Source organism: Mustela erminea, chromosome X (assembly GCF_009829155.1).
Source record: "Mustela erminea isolate mMusErm1 chromosome X, mMusErm1.Pri, whole genome shotgun sequence".
NCBI classification, from domain to species: domain Eukaryota; kingdom Metazoa; phylum Chordata; class Mammalia; order Carnivora; family Mustelidae; genus Mustela; species Mustela erminea.
This window is the reverse complement of record NC_045635.1, coordinates 124,445,263-124,463,870: the sequence shown is the minus strand read 5'-3', so window position 1 is coordinate 124,463,870 and position 18,608 is coordinate 124,445,263. Positions and strand designations below refer to the sequence as shown.

Sequence of the window (18,608 nt, the reverse complement as noted above, 5' to 3'; positions counted from 1 at the left end):
CATTATACATTTTGCTATCTCAAAGCTTTAATAAAGAACACATGGACATTTTGAATAGGATTAGGACTAACTCTATTTAAGGGCTAAACAGTGCTGAAGCAAATGGAGAGTATTTGTTTTGTTTTGGTTTGGTTTGGTTTTGGTTTTGGTTTTGGTTTTTGTGTGTGTGTGTGTGTGTGTGTGTGTGTGTGCGTGTGCGTGTGTGTGTAGAAGGCATTGGCCTTCAATCTTTCAAACTTCCCAAACTCTACAGGCAAATTCCAAGAAGATTCAATAACACACTGTAACTGCAATTTCCTTTCTTTTCCTCCCAGAAGGTAAAAAGAGCATATTTATGTGGTAGGGATGCTTTTTCCTTCATAAGTCAAAATACGGAAACTAGATGTTATTTTTTTCACATAGTAATATATTTGCTGCAACACCCTATGAAGGAACTTTAATCTGTATCTTTGAATAGTGGAGACTAGCCAAGTTCCATGTTGCACGTGATTATTTTTGGTGCAATTACTCTTCGATGAAGGTTTCACTTATGGCTTACAAGGACTTGCCTATTCTTGAGCAAGGAACTTGAAGCCTAATAGCAGACTGATGCATCTTTTTGAAACCAGTGGAACTGGTTGGCTTTGCAGAGTTCTTCCATCATGAAGGTTCTCTAATTCTAGAAACCATACCATTGCTCTTTAGGCTACTGACGACTTTTTCCTTTAACTTAATGTCCAGAGCTATGAGTCTAGAGTCCAAGGCTCAGCCCTGTAACTGGATACAGTGAGGCCTTTGATGAGAACTTTTCCCACCTGGCTTCTATGTTTGCCACTGCCAAAAAATGAGGCTCTCAGCTCCTGAAGTCTGAGTATAGTAGAATTTTCAAATAAGGAAATAAGTAGGAGTTACAGAGAGAAGGTAAAACAGTTGAGGACAGAAGAAGAGTAGATAAGTAAAATATAGTAAATACATTATGATCTTTTCCTATATTTGAAAAACACATTTCAATCCTGGTAACCATGGAGCACAAACATGTTGTAAACTCAATTCTGCTCCTTTCTCCTGCTTCCACCAGAAATTCATGACCTTAACTGAAAAGGCAATGACCATGTCCACCAAATAAAGGTAAGGAAGCAAAGCTTAACAGTTCCTAAGGTAACAATTTATCTAAATAGCCAGTTGCAATAACCATACTCCAGCTTCACCAAAGTCAAAGGATGCAATTTCTTCCTGAAGATTTTATCATGGCTGGGAGGAGGATAGTGTTGAGTGGAAAGTTACACCAACACTCCATGGTAAGCACATTCCCTGTGGAGACAGCATGAGTCTAAAGGGAAAAAAATCAGGAAGGATCATAGCAGAGTCCACAGTAATCATTACAAGAGAAATTCAATGAAATGTGTTCATTTAATTTTCAAAAATTATAGCATACAAAACAATGTGGTATTTCATATACTCCATGACTTACAGAAAATTGTCACTTTCAATTCTGTGATTTCTATGAAAGTATTCAGCATAGTTTCCCATGTTCCCTGAAGTACTAGCATTTTTCTGAGATAAGATATTAATTTTTAAGTGAAGAACCAAAAAAGTCATTTATAGGAAATAAATCCTTCATCAAAGCATGAGAAAATAATCATGATTTTTTTGTACAAAGACTTGCACAAAAAGCACTGTGCAAACATTAATCAAATATCATGATATTCAAAGCCTATAATATCATGACAACATAACAATAAAAGAGATAGAAGAAACTTACTTGCTTTGTGAGGATTTGGGTATCAAAGTAAAGAATCTTGGGTAATGGTGTCCCTAACCACTGACTGCCCAAGCTAGAAACCTCAAAGTCATTTTAGAATCTCTCTGCCAGCTTTCTCTCAATGATCCCTGAATCTCATCAAATCAACCTTAAAAATCAACAAAATGGCCCTAATTCAAATTTATGGCATTTCTGGCCTGGAACATTTTAATAGCTTGCTCAGTGCTCTTTTCTGCCTAAAATCTCACCAGCCCTATCATGCCTGCTACTCCCTTCCTGCAATCCTGGCCAATCCCTCCTCTGGCATGACTTATCTAAAACACCATCTGCCATGCTTAGAGCATTAAAAGGCTCTTCAAAACCTAGGGCTGACACTAAGACCCCAATCCTCCCAACCAATCTTCTACCCAAACTCCCCAAACAGAGTGGATTATTTGGCCTCTCAGGAATCGCCAGTCCCATTTACAGCCTGATGTAGGCTGACATTGTAGGAAATGTTCTTACCACCACTTCACCAAGACAACTTCCAATCATGCTTCAAGAGCCAGCACACCAGTTTCAACCTTCTTGAAGAGGCTTTCCTGAGCACTTCAGACAGTCTTAACCATTCTCTCTACTCCCAAAGAATACTCAACAACCATCTATTATATTTCACTGTGATTTTTCTGTTTTTGTGTCCACATCCCCCTGACTTAAACTACTTAAGATCAGGCAACATGTCTTCACCATCTCGGCCTTAAAGGTCCTGGCATAGCGCCCAGCACACAATGGGTACTCAATAAAAGTCTGTCGAATCATTGAATGAATAAAACAAACATAAAATAAAATATCTTATAGATATTCTAACAGACCTTTCCAATGATGTAGATGACAATATTTTCAGATTTAACATATCACAGTTCATAATATCAGACTCAATGTGAACAACTCAAAATATTACACTCTTTTTTTAATGTCCTTCTTGAGCCAAATGTGCTCACATATCTAACAAGACCATTTCCTTTCAGATTTATAATAGGTGGATTGTGGATTCAAATTGAATTCTCTAACATGGATTCTCTTTACCCATTAATCTTGCCTGGGAGGATGTTAGATTTATTCATCATCCCGAAGATCTGAAGATCACATTTGTTCAAGCAAATCAAGCAGAGCTGCAGAGAGACTCTGTGTGGGTATGCTCGGTGAGACCCTAGTCAGCATAAGCATCCTGGTCTGCATCTCCAATGAGTCCCTGGGAGGGCATTTCTGGGTATCCCAGAGGAGGCCAGCTTCACTTGTAAGTTTGCCTGAAGATCTGGATGAATTAGATGCTGACAGGCAAAGGGAAGTCCAACAGCAGGTTTGCTCTAAAGCCAGCACCATTTCCTTAAAAGCAGCTTCAGGAGTCATTGTTCACCTGTGTAGTCTATGTGAACGGTGACTCCCGAGACTGTACAAGATGGCAGCTGCCTTGGCCACCCCCAACCTCATTAATAAAATTATGACACAGATGTAACAATTCTTCTACGGTACATACTTCAAGCAGAGAGCTATCGTGGCATCCCTCCGTCACAGGAGCATGGCCCTTGAAACTCCACCAACTTCTAAGGCTGTATTTCCGTTCGTTTGATCTGGCTAAGATCTTTCTCCCTTCTTTCCATCAACCCACATATATTAATTTTTTGAAGCCTTAGCTCAATTTCATTTCATCTTTAAAGCCTGGAGGAGACAGATCCTTTCTCCTAGCAGCTCTTCAGAGCCTAGATACTACCCTAGAAGTCCACTGGCTTCTCAGGCCTCCCAGGGAGATACGTGTACAAATGCCCCACCCCCACATATCAGCCCCAAAGAGCCCATGCAGACTGCCACAGAACATTGGTCCTTTTGTCCCATTGAAGACAAAGTCTCAGACTGTGCAGGATGACTTGCTTTTCCTGGGATCTAAAACAAAACAAAACAAAACAAAAACAAAAAAAACAACCCTATAACCTCACACCCAAGTCAAATCCATACTTCAGTGCCCCAGGAACACAGGCACTCCCATTCTAAGACAGCAAAAGACAAATCATCATTACCTCATGAGTTACCAAGGAAAAAGAACCCTCCTGAATGGTGATGTGATTTTTAGTGTGAAAGGTATTTCTGATTCTGCATGCAGAGCCTTCTTATCCACCTGTATAAGACCTAATGAAGCCTCTACTCCAGGGGCCAGCTCTACCTTGACTACTGACATCTCTCCTGTCTCTAGGATTCTGCCCTCTACCTGCTGAAGGGCCGACCTTTCTCCCTTCTCTGCTCAAAGCCATCTTCCTGTTGATGACACACAAAGGATACCAAATGTATCTTACTTTCTGAGGCTTTGTCTAGATCTGGTCCAGGGGTCAGCATACTACGTTCTCTAAGTTGGATCCAGCCCACTGCTTGGTTTTGTATGGCTCATAAGCTAATGTATGGCTCATATGCTCCAAGATGGTTGAAAGAAATCAAAAGAACATCTCACGACCCATGGGAATACATGGTATTGGAGTTTTGGTATTCAAATGTAAGTTTACTGGCACACAACCATGCCCATTCATTCAGGTACCATCTCTGGCTGTTCTCACATGACAGTGGCAGAGTGGAGTACCTGCCACTGGCTGGATGACCCACACAATGGAAAATATTTATTTCACAGAATAAGCCTGACCACCTAAGCTCTCCTTCATAATTGAGTCCACTGCATCGACAAATTCTTTCTTCTCTATTACTTAATCAGAAAAAAAAAATACACCTTTATTCTTACTATTCTAAAATATTTTTAAAAATCACTTTTCCACAGTTGTACTTTAATCATTTATCCACAAAAACGATCTCGCTAATAGGCACAGTCAAGGTGAAGAGCTTAGAGAACTAGGCTCCAAACCTGAAGTGGTTTCTGAGATGGGGTAATTCTCAGCTTCCACTGTACCAGCTTGGGTTTTTCACAATGAACACTGCCTGGTCTCCCTCTATTCCCGGTCTGAAGAGGAGAGGACACAGAGAGACCTACAAAGGAGAAGATGGGCGATGGGAAAGACAGTGATGGTAGTGATGCTGCTATAAGCCAAGGGTCACCTGGAAGCTCGAAGAGGCAAGGAAAGATTTGCCTGTAGAGCAAGTGGAGGCGGTTCCGCCCTGCCTTCACCTTTGTGGATCTCTAGCCTCCATAACCACGAGAGAACATACTTCTGTTATTTTAAGCCATCCAGTTTATGATACTTTGTTAGGGCATCTACAGAAAGCTAATATATCATCCATTTCCAGAGTCTTATACATTTTTCAAAGACCTTTCAGAGCTATGTAGCTCGCTTAAGCTCACAGTGACTTTCTGCGCAGGCATCCATGGCTGACCTGCATTCTTAGGCAGACATCCAGGGAGACTCACCCTCTTAGTACCTACAAATACAAGCCAGGGATCCTGTCTGTCCTTTGTTAACTACTCTTGCAATTTGATGATCTGTAAACTTTTTCCATCAGTCTACTTGGTGCGGGTGGGGGAAGGTAGTCAAACACTTGAGAGAAGTCTTACTGTACCTTCTACAGCAATCATGTTCATGCCTGCTTTTTACTGACCTCTCATTCACATGTCAGGTTTAGTTCCACAGTGGTTGAGTTTCAGTCCCAGAAATCCAAATTTGAGCTATGCTGTCTGAGCGCTCTGCTAAAGTCATCTTACCAACTAGGCAAAAACTCAGAAAATTTATGAACCAAGAAAAGATCCTCTAACAAGTTGTGTCATATGTTACTCATTTAGGAATATTGCAAAAACACTACTTCTCACCATATTTGCAAATGAAAAACACATGACTGTAACCTGTAATACCACAAGAAAAATTGCTCTTTTGGTATGCTTGGCCTCAGACTTTTGAAATATGAATCCAGCAAGAGAATTTCAGCTTAAGCTAGATTCAGCTCATTATTCTCTTGCCCCTTATGTGCCAGCAGAGACGCTACTTTGAGAAAATTAACCCATACATATACAGTAGCATCCTGGGCACCAAATGCCATCAAGGAAATGGCACCGAAGACCTGGCTTCTAGTCCCTGGAGAGTCCCTTGCTCGCTGTGTGACTTTATACAAAAAACTCTAAGTCTCTCTCAGACTACACTTCTGATCTATGAAAAGGGAATAATGATAATCCTGGACTCTCATAGAATAGTATCCAAATAAGATGGCTACAGGGAGGGGAAAAGGAGAAGATGTTGGTCAAGCAGTACAAAGTTCCAGTTACACAAGATAACTAAGTTCTAGAGATCTATGGTACAGCATGGTGACTATGGTTAGCAATACTGTATTGTATACTTGAAATTGGCAAAGAGAGTAAACCTTAAGTGTTCTCACCACACACTCCCAAAACAGCAGCTATATGAGGTGATGGATATGTTAATTTGTTTGATCATAGAAATGATTTCACAATTTTCATGTATATCAAAACATCTTGAATACCTCAAACATACACAATTATTACTTGTCAATCACACCTCAATACAGGTGGGGGAAAATAAGATGATGTATGTGAAAGCATTTGTAAATTATAAAGTAGAAAAAGGAGAGGTTTTTATTATAGTCACTTATATTATAAACTCCATTTGGTAATCAAAGCATGGTACTTCTTAAAAAGATAGTTAATTAAAGATTATTTGTTTTCGTATCAATTAAAAAAATACTAAAGAGACTTACAAGAGCCATAATGAGTTTATAACTCCTCTCTAAAGCCCTTTGCATTCACTATTTGGGTTGAATCAATATGGTTATCTACTTGCCAATTTTTCTTATTCTTTAACACAGAATGTGAGCAGCCTGTTTTTATGACTGGCTCAGAATGTACTAAGCTAATCGATATATCCAGTGATAACAGGATGATTTGGAAACAATGATTTTAGAACAAAAGCTTATCACTTTACTGCGTGCTGAATCTGTCAAAATATTTTCTGAGAATTAATGTGAAAATAGAAGTTCTCCATCTTTCATGATGTGAGTGGGTAGCGACAAAGGGATTAGCAGGCTATTTCCTAAGTTCACAGCTTGGTGTTTTCCAGTGAAGTATAGCAGATAACTGTTTATCTTTTTTTTTTTTTTTTTAAATGAGTTGAATCTGGGCCGAACTAGTATCCAATCCCCAAAGAGGATCTAATTCTAGTTTCCCCTTAGTTATCTAGTCTTAAAATTTCCCCAGCTGTTCTGAGGGATGACAGTAAGGGGATGGTGCAGGCAGAGATCCCATCCCTCCACGCTGTCCCCAGATTCCTGGTAGGGTCTGGATGACAAGGGGACGGCTGCAGTCACTTCACAAACAAGGCAGGTTTGGGCCCATCACAAAGGATTAGCTCACCCTCAGGGATGGACCGCTGGAAGAAACCACATTTGTGAGCTAGTGTGAAGTCCCCACGAAACAAGAGCCAAAATCACTCTCAAGTTCACAGAGCAAGAAAAGGCCAGATTTGGAAACCACAGCTCAGTAGGACCTCATCGAAACCCTGTTTGCTACTATAGCACGTGCTTCTTCACATAAAATTGGCTTTCAGCTCTCTTCTAAAGATGCACCGAAATGATGAATACATAGTGATGTTTTAAAATGTGTGATTTATAAAAGAGGACTAAAATTTGCATGGTGTAGGAATTAAAGGGTTTTAGTTTTTCCTTGTGGAATAAAAATAAGTCAATCTTTTGGCTTCTTTCCAACCAAAAGAATGCTCAAAGTGACAAGGGATTTAAAATCACAGAACACCAAGAAATAGCAGATATTGTTCCAGAATGCCAAGGGCAAGAATCACTCACATACAGCCTTAGAAAAGAAAATACAGATGCTACAGAACAGAACTTGAGGAAATGAGAAGGAAAAAAAAAAAACCCAAAACAAAACATAACTGGGGATCTTCAAGATCTTTCCTAAGCCCAAGCTGAGCTCTAGACCTCAGTTGGCCTAGTGCTGATGAGCAAATGGAGGGCAAGGGACAGCGTGGAGTGGGGGCACCAAGGAAGGAAAACATGGCTGAGAACCATAAAGAGCCTTGGGAAAGCATGGAGAGGAAAAGCTGATGTCTCCAGCGCAAGACACCCTTACTAATCATGCAGCACCTCTGACCTCACCATCACAAACAACACAAGGCTCCATGATCTATCTGCATTCCCGGCTTCCCTTCTCAGAGGAAATATGTGCTAAGGTCAAGGCCTCTGGGGCACCCTGAAAGGAGGAGGAATTCCAGAGGGATATTCATTCATTTTGCGGTGAGAATAAAACCTGTCCTAGCTTCGGACTGGATACTAGTTCACTTCTATAAGAATGAGCCAAAAAATTAAATAAACTCATGAGGTACATCAAGTGGAAAATGATCATCCCGGTTGCACACAGCAGCTGGTGATCCACCATTTTTTGAAGGAGCTGCCTGGGCATACTCAGCACACAAATGCTAAGTTCCCAGCATTTTCTGCAGTTCTCACGCAAGGGACTTGAGCTTCCTATCTACCTCATAATAAATAAAGCTAATTATACCCATGGTGTTCACTTCATAGGATACAAACCAAAACAGGCACAGTCACAAATGTGGGCCATAACTTTTTAGCTGGTTGACAAAGCCAGCCACTAAAATTAGCTAAAGCCAGATCCCATCATTCGTATCAGTTCCATTAAACTCTTCTAAGAGCCTCCTAATGTTGAGGCGTTCAGAGCCTTGGAATAGCCTTAGGTCACAGCCAAGAGCAGCTTGTAAGGCAAATAATCCTTTATGGTGATAGCATTCTACACATTAGTACTGTACTTATGAAAGCTTATTGACCTAGGATGGAAATACTACCTGTCATCAATCCTTTCATTTCCATGCAATTATTTACTTCCCAAACCAGGCTACCGATGAATTGCACCCAAAAGCAAAGCTAGCTACACCAAAAGATTTTATCCTAATGAGAAACGTAAGCAAAAACATACATCACGAAATCACATATAAATCTGCATTTATTAGCAAATTCATTTCCTAATAAAATACCATCTGCAAGCTACCCCCAGTTTCCATTTGATGTATATCAATCTTTTACTGTTTTCAGATGCAGTTCCCAGAAAATTCTCCTAAGTTCAACTGCAGAACATATCAGTCTTTTTTGGTGGGTTGGGAATGGGGAGTTGCCTGGAATGTTAGTAAATTCTGTAAAACTAAGTCTTTAAACAAATTATTTTGTTCCAAAATCATGCTTCAATTGAAATGCTGACCTTCTGCAATAAAGTTGATTAGACTCCTAGAATCTTTATCATTGATAGAGAAATCCTAAGAGCCAAGGGACCATTTCGAGGATGGGCTGAAATTAAAATTTCCCCACTGTATACACGACCATAGACACACAAGCAAATGTACACACACACAGGCTCATTCCATTTCAGTAATAGTTTTTGTCCCTCAACTCACAAGTATATTCCTATCTGTTTATTTGTACATCGTAGAATGCTGTGTTTTCTGGTGTTCAAACCCCCACCCACCCCACTTTGCCCCTCTGTTCCCAAAAGCACTTCACTAATACATGGAACAGCATCTTTCCCTAGATCCAGGGACAGAGTGGGGAATACTCACAGAGACCCTGTGACTGCTCTCTGGACAAACCCTTTTAGCAGTAACTCCAAGGAATAATGCTACCACTCATCAATGATGGCTACTTTGACTGGAGACCCAGATCCCAATGCCTGAACCTCTTGACACTAAAGACTGGGGCTGAATTCTCAAGCTGAGTGCTTTTGAAAAGTGCATCCAGATTTGATAAGGTGAATTTTCAGACTTGTCGGAGTTTCAGCCACATAAACTCTATTAGGTACAAAGCTCCATAATGTTCCACCCTGTCTATATTTATGCCCATGTTTGAATTTACACCCTTGTAAGCTCCCGGGCAGGCTGTTGGACCTCTTTTATTTCGTCCTATCCTCAGTTTTCCCATTACTCTTGAAGCCAGTATGTCCTCCTGACCTTAGGGCCCTAAGCCTCTGTCTCACCCCTTTTTCAAATCCTTCCTTGAGACCTAGGTTTTAAAATAGGTATCTTCTCCACTGATCTCTCATCATTACTTTATTGGACCTGACCCATTTTTCATACAAGGCTCTACCAAAATCTATTTGTACCATCACCAAAGGCTGAGTGCACATAGCAGCTCCTCGGATCATCATCTCCAGAGCTGAAGACAGCTCAGACTCTCTTTGGAAATGCCCCTCTCATTCGTGTGCCAAAGCACTGAGGGGAAAAAAAAAAAGCATGAAGTCATTTCTGAGTCTGGGTCAGCCATGTTGTGAATGTACAAGAGAGAGGATTATAATGGAGTGAATCTCACTGGGTCTGTGACCTGTCACTTGGCTAACGAGGTATGGACACAAGCTGATGGACCTCTTGATGTGCCAGTGCCATTCCCAGACCAGCCCTGAGTGATGGCACTGCCGTAGATAGCAGGGCAAGCAAAGGGACAAGAAGCCTCTCATTATACTCCTCTCTTGAGGCAGGCTTCTGTTTGGATTTTAAGCATTATGATCCCATATGAAGTCATCCCCTAGAAATTAGGATGAGGATTTCCAAACAACTGTGTAGTAGCAGAGCAGAGTAAGACATAGGCAGACAGGGTACCATTCAAGAGATAAAACTGATGATGGATTTGCTAGTATTTGCTTCCCTTGGTTCGTGTTAGTTGATTAATGCCATGGCTTAGAAAATGTACTTGAGTAACCATTTCTGAAATTCATTCATTCAACAAACATTTATTAAGTAGCTACTATGTGCCAGGCATTTGCTAGGCGCTCGGGATGCAGAGAGGAAGGAGACGACCCTTGCTCTCCAGGAGTTCACAGTCTAATAGAGGAGATAGACACATGAAATGAGTGACTACAGTACATGAAGTAAAGTGCTAGTCAAGGTGTACGTAAAGTGTTAGAGGAGCCCAGAGGAAGCAGGCTACAGTAAGCCTGTGGAGTCAAGGAAGCTTTCACAGAGAAAGAACAATCAAGCAGATTTGAAGAAGGAACAGGATTTCACCAGAAGACAAGGGAGGGTAGGGAAAGACATTCTAGGCTGAGAGAACGGCAGGCACGAAAGCAAGGAAGTGTGATAACGCATGATGTGACAGGGAACCACAGGTAGCTCCATGATGCTGAGGCTTTGTCTGCATGTAAAGACATGGTAAAATGGGAAGTCAGAGAAGGAGCGTGGAATCAGAGTGAAGAGCTTCGTATGTGGAACTAAGAAATCTGGACCTTATCCTGGAAGCAATGAGAAGGCACAAAAGAATCGAAAGCAGGGAGTGACATGGCTGGATGTGCCCATCAAGTCAGCCCAGATGGAGGATGGTCTGGAAGAGAGGTGAGACCAGAGGGAAGGAGAGCAGCGAGGAGGGGCGGTCACAAGGGCCCATGGGGACTCTGAAGGCAGGGAGGGTAAAGAGGTGACAGGCTGGAGAGATACTTAGGAGGAAGCTTGATAAGACTTGATGAATGATGATACAAGAAGCAAAACCGCCTCAGGGTCGAAACAGTATGAAAAGCATGCATTCCAAAAATATAATCCACAGCCCCACTCCTCCTTCCCACTTCACGGTCCCATTGTCCTCTGCAATCACCGCGTGTGCTGAATACGAGTAATGAATAACGGCGCAAGAGCCAGAGGTGCACATGGTCAGACTTTTCTAATTCAGACCCCACTGACTTAGAATCTGCAACAATTCACATCGACTGTCTCGGCCTCCTATTGAGCAAAAATTTCAACCTACTTTCTTCCTCTACATCTTTTCAAGCCTTCAGGCACCAGTAACAGGAATCCAATCTAAAAGAAGTAGCTTCTTCCAATCAAGTGCTGGAGGTACTGTAGGCAGCCGCTTACATGGTGGCATCTGAGGGGCACCCAGTACATGTCCCCCACCCAGCAGCCACAAGGTCTGGGATCCAATCATTAGTGATTCATTCCTTTGGGAGAGGCTTGGGTCCCTCCAACTTCTCTTTTATAAGGCAATGATTCCAGAGATGGGTAGGACATTTAGTCATTCTAAACCCAGGGGGATTGTGGTTGAGCACAATGCCTTTGGCTTTGACAGAAGGGATCTAGGTAGTGTAAGAGGGCTATGGAGGTACATGTGGAAGACAGTGGTGCAGAAGGGAAGACTAAGGGACATGGAAGATAACGTTAGGATCTTGCCAAGGAATGACACCATAAGCACTCAAGAAACCAAGATTCTTAAAGAATGCCTTCCACTTCTGATGCCAGCAAATCACACTTTTACATTCTTGTACCTTAAGGAGCTTCTGTGTTTTATGCTTATGAAATGCTATTTACTAGTGAAGGCCTATGGTGACTCCCAATCTTTTCGTGGACCTCACACTGCTTACGACCGATTACAATATCCAGTGTTATTAATTTGTACATATAACTACAAGTGCGCTCTCTGAAACTCTTTTGTAAGTGCAACTTTTCACTCACTCACACTGACCTTGTCTTTGGCCATTCCACATTATGGAGATTTAACTGTATTTGCAGAATGGTAATCACTCAAGTCACAAGCGACAGAAGATTGGGACACAGACTGACCTTGAAGAGTCTCATTTCTGGCTCAAGAAGGTAAATAAGAGCTGCTTGTCAATACTTGACCATAGAAGTTAGAGCAGTGAACTAAAAAAAAGGGGGGGGGCGGAGAAAGAAACAAACAAAAACAAAACTTTAAAAATTACTTACTTCACTTGTTTGGAGAATCGTGAACTTTGGCAGTTTAGGCTTTGAACTGGCTGCACTGGGTTTTCCGTCCAAGAGTGATCCAAATGACAGATTCCCAAAGCTGTTCTCAAATTCAATGGAAGGTTTCAGTGTTGGAGGGACGTCTGGTGCCTGATCCTGGCCATCCATGGGTCTGACATATGCAGTTGGCTTTTGCTGCCCCATGTTTGTTTTGCAGTAAAGCCCTGGTGGAAAGTTCTGAACTGAAAGGCCACTGCTGGGAGCTAACAAAGAGGAGGCAACTAGGGGAGACCCAGGAGCTTGCACTGTAAATTCAGATTCTTCTGATGAGATGGACTGAAAGATTTCTTTGAACGTATCCCCTGCACTGGACTTGAGACTACTGTCTTCCTTTGCAGACACGTTTGACTCTTCAGTGGCTCCAACCTGGGGTTGTTCAGCTGGGTAGACAAAGAAGTCTTCCAGTCGGGCTAGGGGTTGGTCCTGTGTAGACGGCGGCAGCTTGTTTGGCTGACCACTGGCCTGGTTGGCTGGGACAATGTTAGCGTTATGACTATCACGTGACCAGTCAGCTTTTGATTTCCTGTTGCTGTGTATGAGAGTGGAATTCAGTATCACGACGGAAGGTGGAGGCATTGGTGCTGAGGGATGAGTGCTATCCTGGTGAGGTGGGAGCATTCGGTTCTTTTGTTCTGGGAAAAAGCTCGGTTCATTTTTGTTGATGGGAGTCTGGGGCACAGAATTCTTTGGGATCCCCACTAGATGATTCTGATTAGAATGGTTAGTTAGCAAATCCTTCATTTCATCATAGTTTCCCAGCGTGTTCTGGACTCGGTTGGCAAGTGCATCCCCTTTGTTTGTCTAAAATAACAAAAAGATGGGGGTGGGAGGAGAGAGAATGAATAGGTTTGTGTTTCCTAATGTTAATGTTTCAAACAGATGTCCTAAGTAGACTAGCATATAGGGTGCTTTAAAATTCTCATGCTGCTATATAATTCCATACTTTTCATGTGCTATGTAAGAAAAAAAAATCAGTAACACTATTGAAAGAGCCTCTTGGAATGAGCTGTGTGCTTAATGTCTGTATGCTCCCTGGCCTGTCCTTAAATATGTTCATTGGGAGAAAGTTTTAAATTACGTCACTTATAAATTTTATTAGCAATGCAACTTATTTTAGGTCAGATAAGCTGAATGGTTACATTCCATATTGTGATAAACAACTTCAGCTTAGTGATCACTGGAATTGTAATGGAATGTTCAACATATATTTGTTCTTGACGTGTCAGCCCTTTGTGCCACATTATACCATGAAAATGGTTTAGCCCATTGGATCAGGAAGTCAGTGAAATTGTGCGATCATGAATATATTGGTTTAGAAAAGCTCAACATCTAATTGAGCTAACATGACTAAAGCGAATCTAATTCCTTTTAATCAAAGGACTGTATAAATTACTAGTGTCTGCCCACATATTCTGGGGCAACTGTGTTTATGTATTGATGACTCATACTTGTTTACTTTGAAGTGGTGCAATTGTTCATCAGCACTGACTCAAGCTCTCCTGTGTTTTTTCAATGATTTAGAAAAATTTATTCAAGAATTTTAAGCTATTGCTTACGTAAATGAAAACAAAGCCAGATTTCCAAAGTGATGTTGGCAACTAAATCATTCTATGGACAATCAACAGACCCAGCTATATCATCCCCCATAGGAAATACTAAGCTTGTTAAAAATGGCTGTGCTTGTTCTTCCAATAATTAAGTTGCTGCATGGGTTTCTGTAATACATAAAGCACAGCTTTCATAACTAGAAAATGGTAGATACCTATATACTTAGAAGAAATGACTTGGATGAAAGCTCAGCTGTTCATCTTTAAAAGTGACTTTTTATTATTATACCCTGTACCTGCCAAAGGTGTTCTCAAAACAAGCTGTTGGATTCAGAAGGGCAAAGGACTTCTTTGTGCTTAGGCTGTACTACTCTAGCCCAAGATGTTGCAGTGAGACAAGGTTACTGGCTTCCATGGAGACATGTGGTAGCAGGACCACTGTATGGGTAAGACACCCACCCTATGTAGCCTCTAGGTCTCTGGGACCATAGGCATGCCCTCCATTCGCAGGAAGGGGTGACAACTTCCCCAATGACACCGCATCCACTGAAGATAGATGTTTAACCTCTCAGAACTCTTACATTCCCTTAACCCAGCCCAAGCTCCTGACATCGATGGGGAGTGTGCCTATCCAAGGCTGGGATCTCAGTCTAGACCTAGGCTGTCTGGCTGTGTGCTGTTCTCTGTATGTGAAGATGGAAGTGTGCAGATGAATGAAGGGTGAAGTGCTGGAAATGGATGAAATCACCCAGAGAAAGAAAATACAGAATGAGAAGATCAAGCTCAGGAGGAACCCTGGGGAACATTAACCTTTAAGCGACCGAGAGAAGAAGAGGAGCTGGCAAAGGATACCAAGAAGGAGCAACCAGAGAGCGAATCAAACTGGTGACCTTGGCCTTGTTGTTAACATGATCTCCATGTATTGTAAGCAGTATCCAACTCATAGCATGTGTGAAATCATATAAGACATTTCCAAAGAAATAAGGGCTGTGAGGGAAATAGGATTCCAGAGATTACAAAAAAGTACACTCAATATTTGCTACGAGGGTCCTGTTGGGGGTGGGGAATTTGGAAATCCAATAAATGTCTGTTTCAGTTTTCTTATGCACAAGAACATCTGATATTGCATCACATGCAACCTTAGTGCTAAAGCAGTGATTAAACAATTAACATTCCATATAAACCTCAGCTGAATAATTGCTCCATTTTCAGAAGTACATTTGAAAGGCCTATTTAATAGATAGAGACAGGTAGAGATCACTTCTATTCCCTGAAAATCCCTAGGTTTGTCCATTTTAATGGCACAAATTACTCTTCAGCCAAGACCAGAATGCACTCTGGATAGAGTGGTCTCCTTTGATAAATGGTGCATGACCAACAATTTGGGTTGCGGCCAAACCCAGTCTCCCTCCTATTCAGTCCCTTAATTCAAAACAAAGAGATTTTATAATGCTGAGGGCCCAGTAAGAATTTAATGCAAGCTCCAGGGGAACCTGGGTGGCTCAGTCATTAAGCGTCTGCCTTCAATTTGGGTCATAATCACAGGGTCCTGGAACAGAGCCCCACATTGGGCTCTCTGCTCAGGGAGGAGCCGCCTCCTCTCTCTCCCTCTGCCTGCTACTCTGACTAATTGTGATCCCTCTCTCTCTGTCAAATAAAATATTTTATAAAAAAATGATTTAGTTCAAGCTTTAAATACTTACAGAGTTGCTCTGGCCCCTGAAACAGTTTACCTCTTGGGTCACATGATGGCTTAACAAACACCAATACCTGGCTATCTTTAAGGATCTGACCCAGCAAAGAGGGAGACAACACCATGTTGTTCCTCATGTTAAATGCCTTTGTTTTACACTGACTCATTTAATGAATTTGGATGTTGCTTCCTTCCTTCACACAAAAAGAATTCTATAAGAACTTTTCTCTTTTTGCCTTAGCTAGCAGAAAGCTCCAAGTTCAACTGACTGAACTTTCTTTGGGAGTTTACTGGACTTCTATTGAAAGCTCATTGAACTTCCATTGAAACTAAGCTCTACAGCATCAGAACCTTGCCTTGAGATGTCAGAGAGACCAGGACAATACCTCAGATTCTTGAAAAGTAATTCACTCTCTCCAGGTCAACATAATCAAGACTCAAGAATCTTAAGACTCATTTGCTTGCAAGCAAGCTAGTCACATTCCTGTTCCTGTTCAACAGTAAATAAAAGGGATGTGCTTATCTTTTCTTCAATGGAGAGAACCTTGGTTAAGTTTGAATATCTCTTCATTTACTTCTACTATTATAATGATCTGGCTTTCCAATGCATGCTGAGGTTTTTTTCCCCATCTCTAGGTTTTAAAATATGTTTAAAATTAGAACTTATAAACCAGCCAATGTCTAAAATTATGTCTACTTAAACAAAATTAGAAGAAAACTAAAGTTCTCTGACTAGATCTAGAAAATCAACCTCCCACCATGTAGGGTTTACTATAGCAATGATTTCTTTTTCTGCATAAAACTATAAACTCTTAAAGGTCAGAGACCACCTTTCATTCACCTCAGTTCAGGACTGAGCACCAGGTCAGGTGCATATCAGGTACTCAAAAAATTGTTGCTGACACAAATTGAATCCAATTATAAGTCATATCCTACCTATATCAAAATAAAGGCTTTGCAATAGCTTGGAGTAAATAAACAAATAGAAAATCAAAAGTCAGGCTGACTTGGTTACTATGATTGAACATTAAATTGAACTTTGAACTTCCTGGCAGCTAAGGCAAAAAAGAAAAACTCACAGCTTACTGAATTCTGTTTGTCTGAAGAAAGGAAGCATATCTTAATTTATTAAATAAGACAAATGGTTGCCGGATACTAAAATGTAAAAAAGAATTCTTCTCATTGGTTCAGTTATAAGAACCTCTGAACATGGGGTAACTGGGTGGCACAGTCAGTTAAACATCTGTCTCTTGATTTTGACTCAGGTCATGATCTCATGGGTCATGAGCTCAAGGCCTGTGTGGGGCTCCTCGCTCAGTGTGAAGTCTCCTTGAGATTGTCTCCCTCTCACTCTGTCCCTCCTTCTGCTCCTCCCCCTGCTCTCTCTCTCTCTCTTGCTCTCTCAAATAAACAAACCTTTTAAAAGAAACCTTTTAACAAGAAAACAAATTTTTTAGCACCAACTTCACAGAAGATGCAAAGATGTTCTTCATGTGGCTTATTCTTATGATGACTAAAAAAAGAGCACTGCATTAAAGTCTAACTCAGTGAAGGCATATCTCTATGTGAGTTGGGGGGCTAAACTAAGAGCTCCAGGTGTGGGGTTTTCCTGTGCACAGACGACACAGGGCCAGAGCTGGGATACCTTGGAGGAATGAAAGGGTGTCAACTCCCTTAGACTAGCTTCCTCACAGAGCAACGGTCTCACAGGGACTTGTGATCAGAACTGCGAAGCAGACAGTTCAAGGTTGAGTTCACTGGCGACACTTTCTGAGTTTCTGATTGAAGGAAGATCCATATGCTTTGCAAAACAGACGTGCTGTGGCTACAAGTAGGAATTACCATGGCCATGCTTAAGACACATACTGGTAAATTCAAAACAGTCACGAGAAGGGTTAGGCACAGAGGACACACAGACACATAGCCTCAAAAAGTCCACCATTTAACAATCTCCAAATAATAATTAGCAGGACAGTCCAGGTCACCTGATTCACCTCTCTGCCTTTCCACCACCAGTGCTGGGTAACTGTCAACCAGTTTTTTAAATTACTCTAGATGTAGATAGAAGAGCCACTGGATAAAAAACCCAGTGGGGCCTGAAACACATTTCTACGCCCCTACACAATGGGGTGACTATAGACCACAGAGACTTGATTTGCACTGAATGTTCTTTTGCACTTTCTGGATTCTTAGTACTCCTATTAAGGAGCAAGGTATTCTTGGCAGTTTTGATTGGACATTATAAAAATGGCAAAAATGAAAGTTGGCCATTTCATTCAATTATAGGCTTCTTTCCATTGGCCAGTTCTTTACCTCCCATTCTAGATGATTGGTTCATTCTTAAAGGTAACCTCTGCAGTTCTTATTTTCTAAATAATCACAATTTCTCCATCATCAAGGAAATTAATTTTCCAAGTATTTTCAGGCATAAATTATATGTCTGGTTTGTGGCCCATGACTAACAGCACTCCTTCATATTGAAGCTTTTTGCCTCTCATTATTCTAAGAAATGCAAAGTTGCCTCAGTTTGCTTCTAATGCTATCTACAAATCAGTAGTAGAGGTTCATTGAAAATTAATGTACTAGGAGGCAATTGTACCATAGTATTTCTTTTAATAAAAAGTAGCAAAATAATTTAAGTTTTGAGGCTCATTTTCCCCCTTTATTTTATTGTGGCTCTTGTATATGATTTAGTAATTCCTTTTTTCCTAATTGTAATATTTCTATAGTTAATCTCTCTAAGCTGTAAGTTGCTATTTCTTTCTTTAATTATAATAACATTAACATGCTGAACTTGTATAGCACTTTGCAGATTTCAAAGCAAGGTCCCCGGTTCATTTGATTTGATCCTTACAACAACCACATGAGTCAGGGGAGCAGCTCTGATC

At 41.1% G+C, this 18,608-nt stretch overlaps 1 protein-coding gene across 9 annotated transcripts in view; it reads right to left on the bottom strand.

The window, feature by feature from the left end:
* Positions 1-18,608, bottom strand: part of AFF2 (AF4/FMR2 family member 2) — a 459,081-nt gene that overhangs the window by 283,219 nt on the left and 157,254 nt on the right. For all 9 annotated transcript variants that reach the window (XM_032330752.1, XM_032330754.1, XM_032330756.1 and 6 more), the window contains exon 3: positions 12,421-13,281. In XM_032330752.1, coding sequence (XP_032186643.1) covers positions 12,421-13,281 — 861 coding nt within the window. The remainder of the gene's footprint in view (positions 1-12,420; positions 13,282-18,608) is intronic.